Raw genomic sequence first — 25,158 nt, forward strand, 5'->3', positions numbered from 1 at the left:
AATGGCCAGCTGGATGGAGAGGGCCAGTTGTCCAGCGAAACGCCCTGCATGCCCTTAGACGTCCTCCACGCCAGCCATCTCTTCCTTCTTTCCTGACGCCTGAAACTGTGCAATCAGCCCAATCTAGTAATAATTATCTTATCATTTAAGGCTTTGAGCCTTATACGGCCATAATGTTACACTTAAAGAGTTTTGTCCTTAAAAGCAAACACATTTCCCAAGTTTTCCAAAGTAGGTGTACAACTGGCATCATGGATTAGGTTGGTTGATGTACAATTGGTGACATGGATTATGTGTACCATTGGCTCAGGATTGTGTAGAGGACACCTCCTAAAAGGCTCATTATGTAGCAAGCAGATATTTATGCCATTGTGTATTTAACTAGCTTTCAATATATACAGCTCTGGAAAAAAATAAGAGACATATATATGTGTGTGTGTGTGTGTGTGTGTCTGTGTGTGTGTTTTCCTCTACCCACACTTATTGTAGCATTACAATTGAAAAGGAGTAAAATGCTAATGTGTATGGTACTCCTGTACTGCTTCTATTTTTGAGGAATTGTAAGATTCAAGTTGTCCTGAATGCAGCCACACGGCTGTCCTCCATTGACTTGCATTGTATCTAGCACTGTGGCACGTGAGAGCCAACCTGGCGCTAACTGGTTTGCATGCTAACTTAGGACATCTGGACAACACAGAGCAGGCATTTTTAAATGATGTCAAAATGGGTGTTTCTTGACATTCTATTACTGCTTCAAGGTCATTTTTTCATGTAAACTAAACTAAAAATAACTAAACAAACCTTGTATAATGACTTAAGTCAGTTGGTCATCTTCCCTCACACTAATGCTTAACTAGTTAGAAATTACTATTAGGCATACTTATACAAGGCCAACATCTGAGACTGAATCATTATCGTAGGTGCACCCTTTAGATCTGATTGGAAGAAGTGATACTAAGTTTTATTTAATAGAATACATTATGGGGGGGGGCACAATTTTGAAATATTTGAATACTGGAGAGGAAATAGCCTGCTTAGCACCTATGGTGACGGGTCTTTTGGTCTGGACACTTTATTTTCAGATCACCAATAGGACTATCTTGATTTAACTAACTTAAGAGGGACAAGTATATTTGTCCTTTGTGATTATGGTTGTGATTAGGGGAGAGGGCTGACCAGAATTGACAATACTGACCATTATTTCTTACACAGACTGAGACTAAAACAGCATTTTACATGGGCTCATCATTATTGTGGTTTAAATCTATGAGGCAAATGGCTATATGTACAAACATAAACCTCTCACATAACTTTAGCAGGGGGTTTCTGCAGCTCTTAATTCTGTTTTCCATGACAATGGAAGGTGACAGACATTTTCTCTGGTCTTTCTATCTGAAATGTTGCTAATGGCCAAATGACTATTTACCCTATATGCGCACTGCTGGTCATATTGAGTTGCCAATGGGGTGCTCCTATTGTGGTTTTGTGTGGCCAGTGGTTTCTGTGTTGAATGGGAATTACAAACCTTCAGCATAATTTAGGATTGACTTGGGATTGATCTAACATTTCTACCTAAAAACTATTTGCACCATTTACTGGCATTATGGATGCACTTGGTTTATCAGAGTATTCATTCAAAATGTAATATTAAATCAAGATTTTTTTTATGGCAAACAGAAAAGTCTCCAATGAGAAACACTTTGAATGTTCATATCCTGGATACCACTGCCCTCTCTTGATAGAAATGGCTTATGCCAATGATATAACTATTATTCTCACAAAACCACAGTACATCTCCAATTAATATGACTAGGCCAAGTGCAATTGCCTGTAAAAGCCTGTACCCAGTAATTTTAAGAATCTACGAAGAAAAATACTTGTAAGTCGACGGATAGGCTGCACCAGCACTCAGATGCACACTCGACTGGGTGTCAACAGGGACTGCTCCCTACAAAATGTGTAGCCAAAGGTCTCCTAACCATCACTCGAACTTCGTTCGTTTATGAGATCCTTAATGGCACCCTTAACAGTGTTTGGGCCTTAACATAACGTTTCCAAAATAATTTTGATGGCACATAACCTCATAACATGACGAGCGGCACTTCTGCCATTGTCTGAGCGGCACACTGTAGGTGATTACCGTCCTGGCAACTTTCTAGTTTCGGGTAAGAAACTGGTACTTTGTTGCAAAAGAGGCATATTTAGTTCGTTTATTATTGCGCTTCAGACAGAGGGGGACCCCGAGAGCAAATCTTGTTAAGGGTGCATTTAAAACAACCTACCATCATACCGTCGTTAATAGCATAGTCTACACAGAGAATGCAATATTATTACACATTTTGAAAATGAAAAGTCTTCATAAATGCAGTTAACTGAACACTGTGGTGGCATCACGTGGCATCAATTACAGTAGCCTATCAATAATTTGACCAATGGCACTTTGGGAACAACAATAGCCTGGCTACACCAGTCCACGCCCAATGATCAAAGGCGTAAACGGCTCTGTTGGGTTAAAGCCAAGTCGTTCATGTCCATTAAGCCACTTGGTTAGTAATCTTCGTGTCACCAAAGCACGGATGCCATCGAACACTGTGAGATCACTGAGGCCGCGTAATGCGCCGCGAATGGTAGCGACCTTGCCACCAAGACATGGGCCGCCTGCACTCACCCAACCGACGGTTTCGCCTTTGACCTCCGGGCCTGCCGGCCATCCCGCGGCAACCGCTCCACGCTCGTCAGCAACCCGTCGCTCCGCTCGTATCGCAGGACAAGCACCAAGAACTACAAGGCAGCCCAGGCCTACTGTTATTGCTCCTCTGGAACCTAATTCACCATCACAGGCCGCCCAGACACGACACCCTAAAAGTAGGGTTGGAGGTGCCAACAGAAGTAGACCACCACCACTGCGTTTATATGTAAGTATCATGTATCCGTGTGGTGTCGCCCTATTGCTCATCATCTGTCGATAAGGCTAATTTGTCACCGATATTTTTTGTTAAACCACAGGAAACGGTGGGACCATCTTCAAGAAAAGGTACCTTGTTTAAAGACCACGAGGGACCTCGCGCAAATGCTCCTGGGAAAGCAACACAGAGAACCCTGTTTGGTATTTTGAAGAGTCGTGTGTAAAGCCTTTGCCAAACAATGGAAACGAATGAACTACGTCGATCAAATAAACATTTCCAATTCATCAGGTTTTTGTTTACTTATATCAACTAAGATACTTTTGACGATAAATGCTTGTTCAGTGCCAAGCACAAGCTCATAACGCTGAAGCTGCATACCAGTAAACAGTTAAATAGACTAGGCCTAGGATTATATTAAATTCAGTCTAGGTTCTTGTCATTTAGTTTAACTAAGCAGATGTTTGGTATTTTAAACAGAATAACGATTTTTAAAGAATATTAAATTACTCAAATACTGCCATGAACACAATCTAGCCTAAAAGTACAGTACTAAGTCAACTTTATTTATATGTAGCCCCACATCACTTAGGCCATATGTAGAGAAAATTGGAATATGAGTCCAGAGGATGTTTCATGAAAATCCAATGGTCTAGGTTAGTTTTATTCTGCCGAGGGTTCATCTCACACTGGTCATTCTGTCCTTGCAAACAAATGAGCTATAAGCAAACCACTGACCCTTGAAGTAACCTAGCCATTGGAGAATACAAGATTGTTAGACTATTCTTGTTGAACATGGTTCAAACAGTAAGGCAAAAACTACCATGGCTGTATTCTAACTGTAATATTGGTGTTGAGTTGAGTAAAAACAGCACAAATTGTCTTGTCTTTGTTCATAACAAAGCACAGAGGTGTCTTGACAGGTCAGCACGGGTCAGTTGGAGAGCACCACTTAAAAAAAAAAAAAAAAATCAAAATGGTGCTTATGACGAGTTCCTTTCACCTAACCTTAATGTCAGTGTTCCAAAGTTGTGGGCATTATGGTACTTATGTGTGAAGCTATCCAGATAGATACAGAATCCTCACTCATTGTGTTAGCCAGTGATACAGTGCCACCTGCTGGTTAGTATGGGTCACAAAATCACAGAAGAATCAGGTCCAATCTAGGTCAATGTGATTTCAATTGATTTCTTTTAATCAACAGAAAAGAAAAAAAATACAATACAAAATATCATAGAAACCACATTTAACTCAGTCTGTTTTTCTTCATAATTTGCTGGAGAAAGCAGAATTGGGTTTAGTCAGATTTAATGGAAGAATAGAGGGCCAATTTGTTGGATAATCTGGGCGGAATGACTGAGCGTGCAGAGAATGGAGTGATTGGTAATCTATTGGACATTCTCTCAGTCAGCCATTATCTGAGTTTCAATATATTGAGTGCCAGTTGTGATAAAGGGATAGGGTTAGCTTGAAAAAAAAAAAAAAAAAAAAAAAATTGGGACAATCTCAGTGACTTAAAGGAACTCCAATGCAACTGAGCGGAGCATTTCTGAAACAGCACTGCCGGTGCAAGAGAACACACACTAACGAAAGCATTGAATGCCAGACAGATGCCACTTAAGAGTTACGATAGTAACACAGGAGGCACAAGAGCAAAAGGGTTCATACTTCAAAGGGAATTTTAAAAAGCAAACAAATTTTCATCCACTACCCCATTCCCTCACACAACTTTTGACCCGCCTTAAACTACCCAAAACAATTAAGTCCCGCTTTATAGAGCCATTATGCCACACATAAGTTGTGGCATCTTTTTGAAATGGTGCGTAAAAGCACATTCATACAGAAACATTCACTCGTTTCAATTCTTGTCTTTCACCAGATTTGGAAAAACAACAACTGCTGATCATTATGTCTTAGTGGAGAGGGTACTGCAGGCATAAGGAAAGACAAGATGATGTCCAGAATGTGGAATAAATGTTCAGCAATGACCTCCCTTCTCAGCAAAAGCTCTGACAGACACTCAGAACCGCTTTCCTCCATCATCGCTGATCTCCGTGTGGTCCTAGGCCCCAGTGTTTTAAGCAGCCTTCCAGCTCAGGGTGGACCCATCTGGGTGAAACGGAAGTCCTGGTCCCTGGGGAACTGCACAGAGCTGGATGTAGCGTTAGCCGTCACATTGGTAGTGGAGTTAGCGTCGCATTGGGGTTGGGTGGGGTGCGCTGATCTAGTCAGGGGGGAATTCTCTGGGCGTATGGTCCAGTTTTGAGGCACTGTGTTGGCAGTGCCCTGGGGGAACGGCTCCTGGCTGGCCTGGGGCTCCTGTGGAGGAGGCCTGCCCTGGGAGTCCTGCTGGGAAATGAGCTGGAGCAGAGCCGTGGCCATCGTGGGACTGATGTTATCAGTCAGTCTATGCTGGGAAGGGGGGTGGGGGGGTGATGGGGGCCGTCGCTCAGAGTCCATCCGGTCAGGAGCATTCACTTTCCTCAGTGCATCATCTGTGGGAGGGGACAGAAGATTAGAGTCAGACAGCGCAATATCAAACGTTTATTGGGGCAGACATGGAGATGTACACACACTAAATTTACATATGTCAGATATAATAAACAAAAATTAGGGGGTGACCTTGGTCTTTGGGGACCACACAAGACCAGGCCACCGCAACATGAGGTACTCAAATATGCCACCAGAGGTCGCTAAAGGATCGGGTTTTTTTAGCGGTCGGACGAGACAGCACTTTTATTTGCCAACACTCCCATCCTGTTTTAAAAAAAAACGTAGGCCTACCAAATTATTTTTCAACAATGTCTTTAAAATTATGAGGCTACACTACTCAGCGCCTCCTCCCACGCACCCAGACAAATGGATTTAAACATTCCATGGATATTTTAACTCGTTTCAACTGTCAACTTATTATGACTGGACAAGTCTATTTTAGTCTACCAGCACGTCAAGCTGAATTGAACCCTGTAAGTCAGCGGTTTTAAATACTTAAGGCTAATAAGGAGACAAGCCCAAAACACCCGACTCTACGCAACCCTACACAGGGGTTTTAACGCTATTTAATCAATCGATTTACAGTGGTCTGAAATGCGATTCACAGCACCACGTCAAACTGCCAATGTTATCAAGGTGGTCACGAATGTGCACTGTCGTGTAACTTGATTACATTTACATGTAGTTCATTATATAATACCAAGCAAGTCGAGTATATTAAGCTTACAAAATGGAACAAAGTATGGACATAAGAAATACTCAATTCTAACCAAAACGTAACATTCTAAGTTAGCTGTCGTTTTGGAGTAGGCCTATATATATCGTGTGCTACAAACCGTGTCGATTCGGACTTCTATCTTGCTTAAAAACGAGCAATTTTCAGACGACGGCTTTTGTAGTTTAGGTAGGCTATGCGGGCTATAAATCCACCATTTACATTAAAAGGCCGCCAACATTATCATCTATTAAAGTAATTTCTCCTCATCTATCAAACAATTACTAGAATAGACAAGAATTGGGAATTAAGACATTAGGAAAGGCTAGAACTAGACGAGGTACGCTGGAAGTGATCTGCATAAAATTGGCAAATAAGGCAAATCTGTTTTGGAGATTGTGAGGAAAGGTAACAACCCTAGCAACAGTTACATTACATTTTAATATATTGTTTGGTTAGGTTAACTAGTAACTAGCTTGCGGGAGGTGTTAGTATGATATGAGAATCTTCAGACGCTGTTCTTCAACTACAGTTATGCTATGGTTGTTGAAGTGAAGGAAAAACGACTGATGAACGAAAAACAGGGAGATAACCATAAAGACACAAGAGACAGAAAACCCCACAATGTGCACTTAAGGAACGAAAAGAATGTGTGACCTGGATAAACAAAAGCACAAAGAAATTCGTGCAGGTGAAGTCGAAGGTTGAAAACATTTATTTCTGATGTATAATTTATTAGATTTGTGTTTCATATAAAGGCTGACATACAGACTTTTTATAGCAATATTTTATGGATAGATTGGCAATCCAACAAACCTGCTTTACAATGAGAAAGAAACCTACTGTGAGATGGGTGTGACAGAAAAGAGGAAAACTTAAAAACGATAAAAGAAATAAGCATGAGGAAGAGGGGAGGGTTTGAGGAAGTTCAGCCTTGTTTGCTTGCACCCCGACATTCCCTGTTGGTCCTCCAAGGGAAGGCTCTGCTAGTGTAGTGCTGCAACAAAACTGACAGCAATAGTGCTCAAGTATGAAGAGGTGCTTGTGTTTGAGAATGCCAGGTGATGGATGAACAGAATGCACAGGGAGAAATTGTGAATGAGAAGAAAAGAGAACCATGTTCTCTTTGTGGTTTGGTTATAATGGGCCAGGATAACCTGGTCTCTGTGGCCTGTATTAACATCGATGGCGGATCTGCTGACTCTGCCCACTGTCATGTGATCAGGCCCTAAAATGAAGCCACCTCCTTGTCAGCCATCTTGTGGTGGCTCCAAGCTTGCATGGTTGTCTGCTTGTCCAGCAAGGAGGTAAAATAAAGTAAGACTACAGACGCAGGTGAGCTGGTGGGTGTGTGTGAAGCTGGCTGTTGCCCTAAATGTGATGCAAGCCTCTCTGCCTTGACCCCTCACTGTGATATCTACTATAGGTTTTAGATATATATTTCTTCCTTTTCAAATGACAATTGCATACATTTATTTCTCAACTTCGGTTTCATACTTTTAATAGTTTCACATTTTTTTTTTTTGTAATTTCATAGTTTTCTCAGGTAGCAAAAGAAAAAATAAAACCTCACAAAAATGTACAATCACAGGAGGCAGAAACACTGGACAGAACTGCAGCGCTATGCATCACCTACACACAACCTCTCAAGATGCGTTAGCTTTTTTTCCCCCCAATCTCAAAAGGTGCCCCCCTCCCTTTTCCACCAAACCTCGTTCCGACATCCTGCCCCTTAACTAGAGACCGAACTCAAGACTTGCCCTTCCGATCGCCGCCAACAACGGGCCCACCGCGGGGCCCGCGCGTCGCCACCTCGTCGGCCTGGATACCGTTGCTCTCGTCAGCGCCCTGCTCCGCGGCGCCTGGGCCCCCTGCCGGCGGCTGCTTGATGAACTGGCCCAGCAGCAGGGCGAACAAGCTCGCCTGGTCCTCCTGGCTGAGCGTGCCGGCGGCCGACTCGGTGCCCGGTTGGGGCGGCGGCTCGGGAGGCTGCCGGTGCGGGTGTGCGGACGGTTCCTCGGGCGGCGCGGGCGGCTGGGAGGAGGAGGACGACGACTGCGAGTGCTGCAGGATGGAGGACAGCGTCTGGCTCAGGAGCTCTAGCTGCTGGGTGGGGTCGGGCTCAGGAGGGGGGGGCTGGGGGGGAAGGGGCGCATGGGGCTCGGCCGAGGGGGCGATGGAAGAGGTGCTACTGGGGGGAGGACGGGTGGGGGTGGAGGGGTTGGTGGAGGAGTTGAGCAGCTGGGCCATCTGAGGGAGACTGTCCGTCTGGCCCTGGAGCAAGTTGAGCAGCACAGCCAGCTCCGTCTGATTCAAACCTGAACAGTCAGAAAGACAGAGGGATGGAGAAAGAGTTCAAATTCACATTCCGCTTTTAGATACTCACAACACTCGGCTTCTATTACCAACCCAGCTTTGAAATAATTACTACCCCTATTGTAGTGGGAGGGACAAAAGCATACCCAAGCTACGAAGTTCAGTTGAACAAAATGTTGTATTTTGCAATAGAGGGACTGGATGCACATACAAACACACTGATTAACAGAATGTGTTCTGGCTTTATTTTCACCAGGTGTTACTGAAATGTGGGTTCACAATAAAGTCATGGCATAATAAAGCACCACTGCTAAAGCACACTGTGCTTTCCTCTACCCTCAAAGAACTTAAGCTCCGACAGGCACCTGTATAAGACAACTAGGCAATGATTAGCTGATCATGTGAAAGAAGCCAACTTGTCTGCATATATGCTTCTCTCTGCACAAACATAATACGCACACACGTTATGTATAAAGGTAAACTATGCAGTATTGGCAATTTCCTTACTGTTTTTGCTTATTTTTCACTTGCTCTGTCATGACGAATGGCTGAGAAACTCCATCGCTACCTTTTTCTAGCCGGTGCCTGGCGTGTACGTGTATTTGAATGCAGTAAAGCAATTCGTTACACTCGTTATACTTCCTGACACTGAGGCCGTCAGCCCACCGGCCCACAGTTGCAAGGGTGGTTTTTCCGCTCACAGGCGCTAGGGGGAAGCGAGACGGCCACCATTCAACCCGAAAAAAGTCATATAACCATTCCAATGACTCTGAAGCTGGAAAATGAAGCTAAAAAACTTGCATATTAAGCTAAAAAACCTGCATAGTGTGCCTTTAACACACAACTTGCCTGAGAGAGAAATGCCGATCAGTTGTCATATCAACCAAGAACAGCAAAAAGTATTTTTTAGAAAAGCATGTTAGATAGCAAAGCAAGTTTATGGAAACATTTCACTTTTGTCTGTAAATGTCTTGGTCGATTCAATGTGAATCAGAGCGTGGTAGTCATAATTCTAAGTACCATTAAAAGCACTTGGTTTGGAACCCAACCCTGTTGAGAACACGTCAAGATAATACATTTCAACCATTCTAACCTGCCAGCTCATTGGCTGAGATGTTTGCCGGGGCTGGGCGTGCTGACGGCGGAGGGGGTGGGGGGCTGGGCGGCGGCCGGCTGTTCTCTCCGCTGGTGGGTGCGACGGGGTCCTTGCGGGGCACTTTGGGAACAGGCACATCCTCAGACAGCCCACTCTGGCGCTGCCTGCGTCGCTTCTTACTCCACAGCTCGTGGCAGTCCTGCCAGTGAGGGAGACTAGAGAAAGACGGACACAAGACAGACACAACAGGAGGACAATAAAGATGCCATGAGCAATTCTGTAGGCATTAAGTTGTCTTGAACGCAGCCACCCGGCACTCATTTAACTACTTGAGTTGTATTTAATACAGCAGCAGTTTTAGGTTTTGGTACCAGGTAAACAGTTTGTAACAGTGGTGGACCATTATGTTTTAGCTGACACTTAGGGATTAGATGCACCACACAACAGATATCAAATTTCAATAAGAAAAGCTTCTTTCTGTGTGTGTGTGTGTGTGTTTGTGTATGAACAGTAGACTTACTCAGGAGGCGACATCTTGCTGGGCTCCACGTCACACAGGAATTGGCTGTTGAGCGCCTGCTCTGCTGTGCAACGTCGCGAGGGGTCAAGGGTCAACATTCTGTCCAGCAGGTCTAGAGCATGAGTCGGTAAACTAGAGGGAGGGAGAAGTAGGAAGTGATGGGGAGAATGAGTTGAGACAACGAGGAGATAGTCACGGCCACACAGGAAACAGGTTTGATTTGTTCAACACGAGGACCAAAATGGTGATGAGAAACTGCTCAATATACTCTTAGGGCCCGTCTACACGACACTGTTTTTTTTAAACCGGTGAATTTATGTTATCAGTTAGGCCTTGCGTGTACACGACGCCGCCATTTTAGGAGCCTGTAACCGGTAGTTTTTGTAACCGGGTTCCGAAGAGGGATTTTTTGAAACCGCCGGCTAACATTTGCAGTGTAGACGGCACAGCCCCACCCCTGAACTCAGCCACCGCACTCGATCTGACATGCTGCAAACCAAACCATTTGTGACAAGATGAAAGAGGTGTGTGTGTGTGTAGCAGACATCAGCAAGCTGTACGTACAAGGCAAACTCCTCTCGTAGCCGTCGGCGATACTGCTTCTTGGGCTTCATGGTGTTGAAGTAGGGCAGCTTGATGACGTCTGGCCAGACAGCAGGACAGGGACTACCACACAGCCGACTGCCAGAGACGACAAGAGGTTAGCAGCGGTCTAGCATTTCCGGCGGTAGATTTAGCAGACACTGCATTAGCTGCTAATGGATCAACCACAGACCAATCAAGAAGCATGTTGGTGAGATTTAACCAATGGTGTGCTGCATACCTAATGAGCTCGAGCTGCAGCAGTTCCTGATTGGCCTGGAAAATGGGCTTTTTTGTGAACAGCTCTCCCAGGATACACCTAAATATATATATATAGAAAAAAGTTTGTGGTTACTCTTCATAATCACTGATTATTCAAATTCCAAGACCATAGGTGTTTTTTTTATTTTATTTGTATCCTCATACACAGCACGCATCACAGTTGTACAGGGCTAAAAAGCCATATACAGACAAAAGAGTTGAAAGGCATTTTTGTAGAAAACACTCTGATGCGTCGTGTGACATTAACTCAGCAGAGTGATAACCTGTCTCATGTGGTTTGCTGTGCTATGTGCACTTACCCGCAGCTCCACACGTCGATGGCAGGGGAGTATCGCTCTTCCCCCAGTAGCAGCTCAGGCGGGCGGTACCACAGTGTGATCACCTTATTGGTGTAGGGGCGACTGGGTGGGGTTGGGTGAGGAGAGGGGGAGAGGTCAAATAAAGTGCCTCAATCAATTATCAAAGTAGGTGGTTTAGTGATAAACCTAGTTAAGTTAACTCAAGACCAAATGGTAAACCTCTTAAAAGAGCAGCTGACTAGCTTTGTTTAGGCAAGAGAATGAAGCCATAAGGCTCTTTGATTAACAGGTTTGCCACGTCCTCTGGTTTAACTTACACAGGTTTGTCACTGCATACAATACGTTTCACCTGTGGGACTGGATACCCCAGGTTAAGACAAAACGTTACTAATCACTGAAATCACACAGTTGATATGGGGAGAGTACGACCCACAGTCTTTGGTAAGGTACAGCTTCAGAGCTGAGGGAACTTACCTCTCTTCAGAGTTATACAGCCGGGCCAAACCGAAATCGGCCAACTTGATCTGACCACTGAGGGAAGAAATCAGAAACAATGGTGTCAGGGGTAGCACTTAAAAGTCCATTCTCAACTGACATGCATTTGCACTTGGTGACATGTCAAACCTCTGGCAGCCAGAGATGCAAGTAACTGGCTGCATTGGTCCAACAATAAATCGACAGCTTTGAAGGCATTCAAGATTTAAAGAAAGGACTGCAGAGTCCTAGTATTGCTCTGCTGAAGGCTGTGTGTGTGTCTGTCTTTTGAAAGGGACTGCCCCTCACTGCAAGACCACAAAGGGCACATGCATGATTTAATAATGCATTAGTACAGCGGAATGCTTCACACATCCTGAAAGTTGGATCAGCGGCACCCCCATGTGTTCCGTTTAAGAATTACAGCCTGCAGTTTGAGTTTACATTACAGCAGTGAGTGTTGACTTAAAATGAACCCATTTCAGGGCAGTACCTGTTGTTGAGTAGTATGTTAGAGCACTTGATGTCCCTGTGCAGGAAGTTCTTTTTGTGGCAGTAGTCCAGGCCCTCCATGAGCTGCCTCATGAAGCTGCGGATGTGCTCGTGGGAGAAGGTCACCAGGCCTGACTCCAGCAGCCCCATCAGGTCATGGTCCATGTACTCAAACACCAGGTAAAAGGCACCTGAACACATACACACAAATAGGTCATTGTTGTATTTTTGCCTTCTAAAATCTTTGTTTCATGTTCCTGACCCCTAGACAGGGACACAACAGCACTAGTTGGGGAAAGAAAGAAAGGGGGGGGGGGGCAGCTCAGCATGGAATCAGAGCACTGGCTGACCTTTGTCCTTTTTGAAATCCAGGGCGTCCTGCTTGTCAGTGACGATCTCCTTCATATTGACCACACTGCGGTGGTTGAGCTGCCGGAGGATCTTGATCTCCCGGATGGCCGTGATCGGGAAGCCCTCCTTCTCATTGTCCAGACGCACCTTCTTCAGGGCCACAAGCTCGCCTGTGTGGACACATACACGCACCCACAATCAAACATCAGTAGTACACACAGGGGTGCACCCACAAATACATTCCTGAACATACATGTGATGACTATGCAAACGTCATCACACGTTATGGCAACAGACAATGGAACTTTTCGTTACATTTTCACATAAACATTGCTCTTTAGGTCGGTCACTTGTTATGTTAACGAAAACATAATCTTCCAACAAGTAGAAACCACTGCAGTTTGCACTTGCACACACACACACACACAAATTCACAAACACACACCTGTGTCCTTGTCCTTGGCTTTGTACACCTGGCCATAGGTGCCTTCTCCAATGATGCCAATGATGTCAAATTTGTCCACGCAGCGCTTGCCCCAGTCACTCTGGGTTTGCATTCGCTCACCATACCGCGGACAGCAGAACCTGCACAGACCAAATCAATCAATCAATCCCTGAGCATGGATTTAATGGCGGACAGGACCTTTGTAGTCATTTGTATTCATGTAAAAAGAACAAAATAAATTATTTGGTTTGGTGTTGGTTTCCTTTTCTATTCAGGCCCTGACACAACTGTAGAAACATGAACATTTAAAATGAACCATGAAAAGTGTAAACAGAGTAGGCAGCAAACATTAGCAGATACTACACCATAAGTTGCACAGCTTGGACTTGCCATTTCTATCTTGCTGAGTGGGGGGAAACTGGAGTGACAGGATATCCTGTTTGTGAGTCTGATTCTGGTTTATGGGTCTTTGCATTCTGCCTTCTGAGGAAATTGCAATCTGTGTCAAAATCAGCCTCATCATATTGGTCAGAACCCTCAACTTGACTACAAGAGTGAATCCTCCAAAATCTTGGCTCTGGTAAAGTTTCTACTACAGTAATATTCCACTGGTGCATGCATGGTAGACCCTTTCACTACTCTTGAAAATGGAGGATTTCATAAACTCTAAAATTGGGATCACACAGATTAAGATACAGTACACAACAAATCCAAATTAAGTTATTTCAGTGTACTCTAACTAAGTATACGACTACAATAACGATAATGATCATTTCCATAGAAGTAGAGAATTTTTAGTAACAACCTCCCATGTAAGGACCCATCTTTGCAGCAATCATCACATCCAACTCATACTAGAACTCTTGGGTTAATTTCCCAAGGAAATAGTCTCAAATAAAATAGCCTAAATGGCCATGAAGCAAACTAGTATCTCTGTCAAACTAGTATCTCATTTAGACACATTATTTTTTAAATCAATTGCTATTAGGCTACATATTAATAGCCTGGCCTTGGCCTGTCTACGTACTTCCGGTCGATTTCTTTTCCCTACAGTACTCCGTCTGGAATAGGTTGATTCACGCTCGTTTACTTCGGCAGTTGGGCAGCCAACCAACCAGCGAACAGAGGGCGTCCCTGAGAGCGATTACGTACCCAGGCATGGTGTTTCAATTACTACGTCCCCGCCCCTGAAGCAGATCGCTTGGAATACATCAACGTAGGGAGCGAAAAGGACTTACACTTATGAAATCTTTGAGCAAATGTAAATAATAGTTTAGCCTATTAACAGGAGTGTCATGAACGAAGTCACAGTGGAGTAGGATGTTATATCGTCAGCTAAACCTTAGTCATAGATTTTGTCACTTGAAATAGGCTACGAACGTACCCGAGTCAAACTGTAGTTTAGTGGCTACATGGTCGGGTCAAAATCGCTATTTTTCAAACACTAAGAAGGCTCGACATAACTGGAAACTTTGATCGAAGCATCATCAGTGTCTCTACATATGAACTCGAGCATTAAGAACATTTTTCGTGTACACATAGTTTACTAAAAAGAAAGATTTTGGACAACTCACTCCTTGCAAGATGGCAGCGAGCAGAAAAAAACAAGTGAGTTGTTCAAAACCTCTCTTTTAGTAAACTCTGTGAACACCAACAATGTTCTCAATGCTGGAGTTCATGTGTAGAGACACTGATGATACTTCGATCAAAGTTTCATGTTGTGTCGAGCCTTCATAGTATTTGAAAAAAAGCGATTTTGACGCGATTGTATCAAAAAAGTAGTAGCCCTATAGGAATCCCATTCAAAAGGTCATTTCACCCGAAAACGACAACGCATACAAGCTTAAAAGTGGCGCTTTGGACGTACTTATGCATTTATATGAAAGTTTGACTTGGGTACATTCACAAAACACTATATGATGCATTTTGGCGAGAGTTGCGCAGATGAAACGTGTGATTGTTTGCTGATAAGATGCACCCGTGCTTGTTATGGGCGTGCTGCAGAGAAACTTCTCTGTATGACGAAACGCTGGTTGTTAGTTATTGGTTCAAAGCGGTTCAAAGGAACTCCAATGATTTTAAACCTCAAACTGTGCCCTCCCACCCGGAAATAAACGAACGCCTATGGATCTAGGCCAGACTCTCTGCGAAGTCAGAGAGTCTGGTTTCCAGGCTAACATATCAAGATCATTACTGTTCATGATTTATGACCACAGCCTATAATTATAACATTACTAAATGGTCTTGATGATCTTTCATACAACATTTTCCAATTGGGTTAATGTATTTTTCTCTCTTGTTTTTCAGTAGTGTATCCCTGTATGGGAAAAGTTGTTCCAATATTAGCTTGATGGAGGAATTTAAATGTTTAAAGATAAAGATAAAGATGACTTGGCAACAATCTTTGGATCCAGTGGTTACGTGTTCCAGCGAGAGGTGAGGTCTATTGGGCCCAATTAGAAAAGCAGACAAAGTAATCCCTAAATAACCCTTGAAGTGGACTGATTTGGGCTTTCCTATAGGCCATGTAAATGCTGATCTTTAGAAATCAGGGCAGTTGACTGTTGAATGAGGTAGGCTACACAGAGTTTGTTCTTTTCCCCCAATACTTCTTGTCACTAGCTAGATTCATTAGAATTTAACATGGTTTAAACTTGTATGTTGCAGTAGAAGGGACATTTGTTCTGGCCTATGTTCCTTCCTTTTAAACCATGACAATGAGAACACCAACAGTTGACTGACCAAGTTTGTTTTTTAAGGCTGTTAAAATGCTTTAACTGTGCATGCTATATGCCAAATTCACCATTAACTAGATTTGTGTGGTTATACACAGTTGTCTTCTAAATGCAGTGTTTTGTAGGCTATTCAAACATTTCACATTCATCACTCTCGGTTGTGGTGTAGGCCTGTCTTGACTGATCGACGCCCCTTTAAACGTCTGGGACTTTAAATTACGTTTTAACTTTATGCTGTTTATGTTGATGGACAGCACCGTTTTTGATTCAAATATGTCCTATCGATTTAATTAATGACACATGCTTCAACCCCGTTACATCCCTAATTCCATGCACATTGCAATCTCATACATAAACCAAAAAAAAACACCCATCATTGATGGAATTTGGGCAAATGTTTGTACTAGGTTGCATTATGGTTCATAGTAATAGTACAGGGCTCAAACTGTCCTCAAACATGTTTTATGTTTATGTTTGTTGACAGACACGGTTATAAGCCAAATGGCCATAGTTTAGGTGATCGCAAAAAAAATAACTATATTTACTCCTTACACAGCCTGCTGCTCATCGCTGCTATGCTGAGGGACACTAGCGGAAACGTCAGAGGCTTTTGTAGGACACATTTAACAACCTTTAAGCTAGATGTCACAACAAACTGCTTGCGTTTCCTGGCTCACACACAAACAATTTTTTGCACGTATGACAAGCATTGTCAGCATCAACTCTTGTAAAGTATAATCACACTTTTGAACGTCAAGTATTCTTGGCCATCATTACTAAGAACAGAAGCTCTGTGTGTCTGACCAAGGAGCTGCTGCTGCGTTGCACAACAACGGGCTGTCCGCAGATGCGCCTGGCTGTTATTCGGCTTAATATGCCCAGGCAATCGGCCGATGCCACTTATTTAAAATTATCCCGATTAAGGGACCGACCCATCAATCGGTCAACCTCTAGTTGTGGTGGTGTGGTTTAGATGCAGCCATGGGATGCTAAGGTCATCATGTTAGGCCCCTAATCACCATCAGAAAACAATTACATCCTGCTCCTACTCTTTTGATCCCGTGAGGGAAATTTAGTCTAGTGCATTTATCCCAATCCGTGAATTAGTGAAACACACTCAGCACACAGTGAACACACAGTGAGGTGAAGCACACACTAATCCCGACGCAGTGAGCTGCCTGCTACAACAGCGGCGCTCGGGGAGCAGTGAGGGGTTAGGTGCCTTGCTCAAGAGCACTTCAGTCCGAAGTGCTAACCAGTAGGCCACGGCTGCCCTCAAGTTACTGAAATACAAGCAAACACACACATTGGGCATGCAAAGATGATGCAATACACGCAAATAATGGATGCTGTAGCATTTAGACATGGGAAAGATGTTTGGCAGTCTTCCTAAACTGGTAAAGGCAATTTTTACCAACAGCAAGTGAGTCTAATGTTACAAAAGTTCACCGACTGCTGTGTAGATTATACTCCTTTTCACTGACATCAAACTCACTCACCAGACAAAACAGACATTTATGATGAACAGCAACAAGCAACTCTGATACACAGTACCACCAAAAGTGAAAGTCAATGATTGAAGCCCATAATGATAGCCTAGCCACGCCCTCCTAGCCCACAATGATAAGCTGGCCACACACTCCTAGATCTCCTTTCAGGGAGATAATAGTCTGGAACACCATAATTCATTAGCGTTTCCATCGGTCCACAGAAGACTGGCCGAGAGGGGATGACCATATAGTTTTGAAATCGAAAAGAAAAGAAAAAAAAGTGGCTGTGGTAAATGTTAGTAGCAACGCCTGCCAACATTAAAAATTGCAGTAGGAAGAATGTGTACATTTATTTACAGCACACGTAGGCCTACATCAGTGTTTCCCCTACAGTGTATTTAACAGCGGCGCAGCGCCGCCGCTGGATTTTCAGCGCCGCTGCAACATAATATCACGAGATTCACTTAACACACTGTAAAAGCACAACGGCCAACGTCATCTCGAAATTGTTTTCTGAAAGTCTTGAGTAAGTTAAGTGCATCAAATCCGCACTTAGCCTCTCATTATTCAGGACATATATGCGGCATGATGTATCAGGTGATTACAAGCCCAAAGACAAGTCTGCAGCCCATATGGCTAGCCTACGTTCTGAACACGGTTACATTGTTTAGCTATCCGACTGATGGGGTCTTGCTCCGCCACAGTGTAGCCTATGGTGTCATCGTTCACTTGTAGGTTACACAATAAATAGCCTACTTATAGGCCTGGTGACAATAAAAAATGATATTAGTTATATTTCATCACGAAGCTGTTTGTATGCCGTGAATTCGCTTGAAGCCTATGCCATATGTTAAGCTTGAGCAATTCCTCTGATCCAAAGCCTGCTTTGACACATTGACACTAATGTGAAACATGCATCCTCCTCTCCTAGCCTACATCAAATAAAAGAAACCAATTCATGATTACCGAAATGAATTTAACATGGGGGGAAAAAAGTTTGTTGTGATTTAGCCTACTGTTGTGATGCGGTTCTTTCTGCTGATTGGATTTATGTCCGGTGTCGTCAACTCTGAGAACTCTTGCTCCGGCTGACAATTTTATCCAGAGAGCTGATTTCCCAAAGATGAGCCTCCATCAACATTCAACGACAAATTATTAAAACGTAAGTCATGCAATAGAGTAAACCAATGTGCTACAAGGTGTATGGTCTTAACGTTAATTGTAGCCTAGACTTGTAACGTTAGCGTAGGGCTACATGTAATGTTTGCATGGGAAAGCTAGGCGAACACAGTCTAGGCCTGTTTAAACTTTCTGATAGTTAAAGGAAATATGAGCATATGTTGGCATATACGTATAGCCTAAATTCTGTCCACTTAGCTATAATAGGCTATCACAAATAGACCTTTTCTACGTTTGCGGCATTAGACATAGGAGCCTACATTCTCTTATCAGAAAGACGTGTTCTCATAACTTCAGCGTTCTCTTGACGGTGAGACGAACGGTCGCACTTCAATCAAGTAGCCTAGGTCCTTTTCGAGTTAATTGTGAGTGAGTTGTATGGTAACTGTGGGAGTGATGTAGAAGAAAAGTGAGTATTTACTTTTTTATACGTGGGTTTGTTGTTTTGGGACTGAGAAATAGACTACAAGGAGAGCATCTGGCTACGTGCATGCGTGTCAGCATTAATGGCCCCCCAACAATTCAATTCAATTACCAAAGAGCCTTAGAGATGTTCTTTGAAAAGCCCAGACAAATTAAGTGCTCGCAGATTGGGTGTGGCCTTTGCCATTAAGACAAATTTAAATAAATTGTAAATAATCTTTTTCTGGGTTGTGCCATTTCATTTTTCTTCTATCATTTTTAACCAATAATGTAAAAGAAAGCTGAAAATGTCCACAAAAGAAACACGAAGGTATGATATAAAAAAAAAAAATTAACCCCCCCCCAAGTAATAGCACCGCTGCTGGAAAAATTTCTAGGGGAAACACTGTACATACATTGTTTCTTGACTGCTAATGCTGTTTATTGACAGTTTGTAAAGTTTAGACGAAGAAAGAAGGAATCTCTGTTAGGAATCTCTGACCAATGTGATTGAAATCATTGGTCCCGCCTAACCAAAGTTAATGCAAAGTCTACGCCCGTCACCATGCTAGTGTTGGAAACATATCTGAAATCATGAGGTCACCAAACTCTTTTCCCAAAGTGAATGAGTCTGGTTTTAACCAGGCTACCATAATGAAACACAAAGAATATATAAAATCAGCTAAGGCACAATTATAGCACTGCTGTGCCACTTTTCCTTAGTCTGGCTAACACCAGATCGATTCTAAAAAAGGTTGGTCTGGGAATGCCTAGTTCACTTCTGATTTCCAAGGAGCAAAACCAGCAGTGAAGTTAAGGCCAACAAACATGGCGATGCGACAGTCAAACGGAATGGTGGAATTCTTGTGTTAGGTCGAATAGCTTTATTACACACACTACTTGCGATGTGATCGATTGCCACCGCCAACTCATGAACAGGTGGCAACCCATCGATTCAGTGAAGACACTGAATTATGACGCAATTCTATTATGACGTATCAAAATTGCTTTCAAAAATAGAAAGGTCGATTAGAGCCGTGATAGAAATTGTGGATCACTAACAAAATCTTATGCAATAGAAGTGATTACTAATAAGTTTATATGTATTAGAAGTGAGTACTAATCTACATGTATTACATAGAGATGATTAACATTACATTTTCATATATTATGTGTATGCTTTTTCGTTATATTCGATTCTACGCATCAACTTTGCTTTGTCTGGTCATTTGCTCTCTCCAGGTCACGACTTTAACCCTTAAAGGTGTAGGTTTTTGAACATTCTAAGTTCCGCAACAATTGAAGGTTCTAAAATTCTATGTTGAATTCAATGAACCCAGATATTCTTTAGAATGTTAATTTCCCAACATTCCCGTCACACCGGTGTGACGGTACTCCTTTAAGGGTTAAGGGTCATGCGACGCCGTTTGTCACGAGTTAGGGGTATTCTGCCTGAGGCAGTAATATTAGGAATATCCTGTGAGAGAGCATACCATGACAAGAAAATGCTGAAGAATGTATATGTATTGTATTGACCTATTATCTTATTTACCTGGAGTAGCTACATGACTTGGTGTGAGGACCACATGCTATGTCCAAGAAGTATCCATGTATTGTTGCATTTCTGCATGTAAGAGAAGTTCTGGAAAAGACCTTTGTATGTTCAAGTAAGAAGGACCCATGTGATTTGTATTACTACGATGAAACTAAAATGTATAAGATGGGGCCTTGCCCTAGAGAACTTGGCCCCGAGTTTTTTTTTACCACAGAGCGTTGCAACGCTGTGTGCATTGCTCTATTTACTTCAATAGATTCTATTTAATTCAGCCAGTCGCCTGCCATAAATTGCCATCGCATCACTTACCGTGTGTGTTGGCCTTTATACTCAAATTGGTAAATTAATGAATCTTTGCAGAAGTACAGCAACCACATCTTTTGCAAACAAAGGTTGCAAATGCAGTTGTTCACTCAATTCCAAAAATTATGCAAGTATGTTGTTTATACTGATGCCATAAGTGAAGCCACTGGTTGCGTTCAACCGCGCTCCTAACTGTACTCCCTTGTCTGTCATTGTATAAAGCCCGCCCCATGCCAGATAAGCGGTTGTGATCGTTCCTGTGCTTTCAGTGGTTTTGGAAATGGCTGTGAATTGAAGAATTGCCTGACGGATCTGTAGAGCAAATTCAAATGCTTTCACAGATTTGTCTGGGTTTACCTAGGTTAGCTATTAGGGCTGCGCAATTTAGGGAAATATCTAATTGCAAATTTGCTGACGGATAATGTCAATGTCAAGATTCAGTCAAATATTCCAAACGTCCAAGTTGTGCCATTTCTGATTAGTGAGCATGCCGAGTGCATGAGAAGCACAGCACTCCTGATTGGTGAGCCTCACTGTCTGTCACACAAGGAGGATGACATGAATATACAAATCATAAATGTGACAAGATTAACTGTGTATGATTAACTGTTCATATTGCAATTGTGTTAAATGTGCAGCCCTACTAGCTATTCCTCCAATAAAAATGTCAAATTAAGAGTATGGTTTGCAATGTATACGTTTAGGTCCCTGCTCCGGGTCATATATCAGAGACCTCAATGCAACAGACAAGACAGGCCACTTACTTTGGTCTCTTCTTGTAGGTTGGCTGCACAGGAGGGAGGACTTGCTGCGGAGGCGACGGTGGAGGGGAGGAGTCTCCTCCTGACTGCGGAGGGGGCAGGGGCAGGTCGCTGAGCAGGGAGCGCGTCCGCGTCTCCCGCTCCTTCTCCCGACGCGACGAACGCTGCGGAGGCGTGCTCTTCTTTGGGCTGCAGCACACACGACACGGGGACAGCCGTTAAGGACTGTCTCAACAACTAAAAATCTCACACATAGCACCTCTATGACATGACACAACTTCAGTGTGATGTGTTAAAGGTGCTATATTTAAAACGTTCCAAAAATGACCTCAGAATGGCAACAGACTGTAAAGAAATAATCGTTTTGATGTCATTTCAAACACGCCTATTCTCTGTGTGTTTTCAGATCAAAAGGTTGTACTAAGTTTAAAAATGGCACTTCTGCTTGGTAAAGTTGTGCTTGACCAATCAACATGCAAGTACGTCAGTCATGGTTCCTATGTGCAGGGAAAAGACCATACCCCAAAGGAATTGCGGTCAGAGGAACTATAATCATCCAGAGTTCCATGCAGTGCGAATGCATAAAAAAAGTTCTAGGAAGTCTCTCCAGTGCGAAAACACCTTATGCTTCGGACCGCACTCTCCTCTTGTAACACTATAATCCACCTCAAGATGCGCTGCATCAAATATATGGAAATCAATGGAAGAAAGCAGTCAGGACATAGGAGTGCTTTCAAGACTCATGAGGTTGTGTTTGAGAGAACAAAATGTAATGCATGAAAGTCAATTTTCACTTCTGTCTTTCAATGGTAAACATATAGCCTAAGCAGTGGTGTCTTTGTAACTATGGAGGAAGTTCATACAGGATCAGGTAGGTTGACTTTCGCTCCCCTGCACACAGTAACCGGTCAGACAGTTCTCAGTCATCCTTGAGGCGTTCTTCTAATTGTTAAAACAAACAGTTGAAGACTGTTTACTGTTCACTGCAACTCATTTTCCGTGATCACCGCTTAGTCATTGTTAAACCCAGGTAAACAAATGAGACCAAACACCAGCTGAGCTCCTGAGTAAACCACAGGCAGCCCCCGATACCACCCACTCCTAGCAACAGAAGTGAATGGCTTCACTTCAGTGGGTCTGGTGACTCATAATACCCAGCAGGATCCTCACTCTGGCCATTCACCGCTGCCACAATAATAATTCATTTAAATAGAAGACGTGAGATCAAAACAGGCCTACAGTTACTAGTCAAGAACATCCTCTCCGCCACGTGCCATGAAACAAGAGCAAGAGGTACAAAAATGTATTTGCACTTCTCTGCAGCGACTTTCTTAACTTGCTCAACGCAATTTACATTACGTTTTATTGTGACCACATTCTGTTGGTAAGTCTTGTTTCAGTGGGTAAAATTACTGGTTTGGACCCATTTCAAGATAACTGCCCAAACATTTAGAGATAAGCAACCCAAAAGGAAATTACACTTTTACATTTTCATAAAAGAATCCTATTAAAGTTTCAGTGTACAACATTACCAGAGAGGGTTGAAGCGGACCAAGAGGCGCAAACATTCAACAACTTCCACATTCGATTATTGCAGGGGGGGGGGGGGGGCTTTATGCAGACAAGAGTAAGCCCTCGCTGCACTAATGTTAATGGGAGACTTGTGGAATTTCACCAATAAACTGTGAAATTGTGTGTTCCTGGAGTTGCTGAGGGTTTTTTGGAAACATTTGTCATAATCCAGACATGATTCTGATCATTTCAAGCCTGATGGTGTAATTTGTTAGTGTTCGGATTTGGAAAAAAAATGTACTTTATATCAGACCATGCAGCTGCCAGTTACTGTCCGGTTGCTAGTGAGCTAGCTAGCCTGCCAGCTAAAGGTAACATTTTAAACAGAGAAGTGTCATTTCTTTGATATTACAACTAGCTGAATAACATTACTGACGTTAGTTAAAGTGGACTTTAACTCAAGTGAACTTGCAACAGTATATTAAGTTAGAGCAAAGTCCCTAGCCAGCTAGTTTGTTCACGGACTAATTCAATTATTCATTCCATGTCCGAAAGAGTGATTCATTGGCATCATTCATGGTATCATTCATGTACACACAATTATGTTTATCTGCACTTATTGCTTGATAAGAGAAAAAGTTTATTTTGTGACGTAAGGTGACACACCCACTTATGCAGACCGGAACTGTCCCGTTTATCTCCCATAGAAACGAATTGCGTTGGTCTATCTGGTTAGTAATCAAGGATCTTTGACATTACTGAACAAACTGATATAGTAGCTTGCCAATAATATTAGGATTTAGCCTACTTACCTAAAGTATATGTAGTATAAATGTTGTAATTAAAACGGGAGGATAACTTGAGCTAAATAACAACTTTCCTCATGTTTGCATATGTTTTGCCAAGCGAACTGCTCGTTTATCAAATTCAGTTTTCTAGACACTAGATACCAATAAAGCACAAAGGTGGGGATCACACTGGAATTAATGAAGTGGTAGTGGTAAGCGTAACGTTACACTAGCGTTACACTAGCGCTGCAACCGTTCCGCTGCCAAACCATAGACAACAAGAAACCTGCCGCTTGCCGCTGGTCAGTGTGATCCCTGCCTAAGAGGGTAACAAACATAGATATAGAAACCTAGATACCACATTCCAACATTCTGATACACGCCTACGTGGCTGCCAGATCGAAGAAGTCAAGCTCGAGATTTTGATACAGTAGCGTTACAGTTAGAATCTGTCAGATAGTGGGATAACAAGTCAATGAACTAAGTCAATGAGTAATGCCTCAAACCTGTGCTGCCTATGGAGTTCAAACAAAAGATCCTTCCAGAACAGACAACAGGGGATTGTTTGATCAGTTCACAAGTAGGTGGCAGTTAATAATAGTGAACGTTAAACATCAATATGGTGTTAAGACTGGCTAGTTAGAGAGCTGTGATGAGGGAAAGTAGACTTTGTACATGTTTGTTTACACATGTTGACTACTCCAATACGGCGGCCGTGTTAACATATTCCACCCAATAGAACTTTACAGACAATGAGGTATCTAGGTTTCTGCTCAAAACTGCTCAAAAACGTCTTGCGCCTACTCACGACCACAACCTTGTACAGCGCAACAATAAGCATTCTGGGCAATGTATCGGCAATGTCAGAGACTTCACTCTCCTTATTCTAAGACAGTGTTGCATCAAAATGAGTTCGAAGCAGTTATTTTAAAGTACTATAAGCATTCATTTACTAATGACTGCATATCAGGAAATGATTTTAGAGTGCATTGCACCTTTTGATATTACACCTTCTGTATTAGCTGAGCATATCCAGTGTTTCCCATACATTGACTAATCTGTGGCGGGGCGCCACGAAATAAAAATCGGCCGCGACAGATGAATATTCTATGTTTAATTTAATTTAAATTAAATATAAGGTCAAATCCTTGCATTGCCATTGAGCTGCGCTTTTTACGCACGCGGCCTTTCCTTGCCCCGCCCCGCTCTCTCTCGTAGCCCGCTGCCCCTCCTCTGCATGTGCATTTAACAAAATATTCACAATTGTTGAAGGATTGTTGTTGCCACATAGAAGCATTGCATAGAAGACGTCTGGCTAAATTGCTACTAAATCCGCTTAGCCTCGTGACCATGCTGCGCAAATTTGTTCAAAACTGCTGCATTGAAGTGAACTCTAAGGTCTTATCACAGCATAGTAGGCTACATTGAAGAGACTAAACTAAGTTAAGTTATGAAATCAAGCAGT

At 42.9% G+C, this 25,158-nt stretch overlaps 1 protein-coding gene and 1 long non-coding RNA gene across 5 annotated transcripts in view; one reads left to right on the forward strand and one right to left on the reverse strand.

The window, feature by feature from the left end:
• The first annotated feature begins 2,373 nt into the window (after positions 1–2,373).
• Positions 2,374–3,193, forward strand: LOC121705462. The gene is made up of 2 exons (XR_006030796.1): positions 2,374–2,915; positions 3,007–3,193. It is a non-coding gene; the product is annotated as an uncharacterized LOC121705462 (long non-coding RNA).
• Positions 3,194–4,077: 884 nt separating this feature from the next.
• The window catches only part of cdk12 (cyclin-dependent kinase 12), a 32,321-nt gene continuing 11,240 nt past the window's right edge, over positions 4,078–25,158 (reverse strand). For 3 of the 4 annotated variants that reach the window (XM_042086365.1, XM_042086367.1, XM_042086366.1), the window contains exons 4-15: positions 21,397–21,582; positions 12,969–13,108; positions 12,523–12,693; positions 12,174–12,363; positions 11,681–11,737; positions 11,207–11,308; positions 10,867–10,944; positions 10,608–10,724; positions 10,044–10,175; positions 9,521–9,738; positions 7,872–8,429; positions 4,078–5,398 (exon numbers count right to left, since the gene is read on the reverse strand). In XM_042086365.1, the coding sequence (XP_041942299.1) occupies positions 4,998–5,398; positions 7,872–8,429; positions 9,521–9,738; positions 10,044–10,175; positions 10,608–10,724; positions 10,867–10,944; positions 11,207–11,308; positions 11,681–11,737; positions 12,174–12,363; positions 12,523–12,693; positions 12,969–13,108; positions 21,397–21,582 (2,350 nt within the window). In that variant the 3' untranslated portion in view covers positions 4,078–4,997. The remainder of the gene's footprint in view (positions 5,399–7,871; positions 8,430–9,520; positions 9,739–10,043; positions 10,176–10,607; positions 10,725–10,866; positions 10,945–11,206; positions 11,309–11,680; positions 11,738–12,173; positions 12,364–12,522; positions 12,694–12,968; positions 13,109–21,396; positions 21,583–25,158) is intronic. The other variant, XM_042086368.1, reaches the window with a different exon arrangement.

The sequence above is a fragment of the Alosa sapidissima genome, chromosome 3 (genome assembly GCF_018492685.1).
Source record: "Alosa sapidissima isolate fAloSap1 chromosome 3, fAloSap1.pri, whole genome shotgun sequence".
NCBI classification, from domain to species: domain Eukaryota; kingdom Metazoa; phylum Chordata; class Actinopteri; order Clupeiformes; family Clupeidae; genus Alosa; species Alosa sapidissima.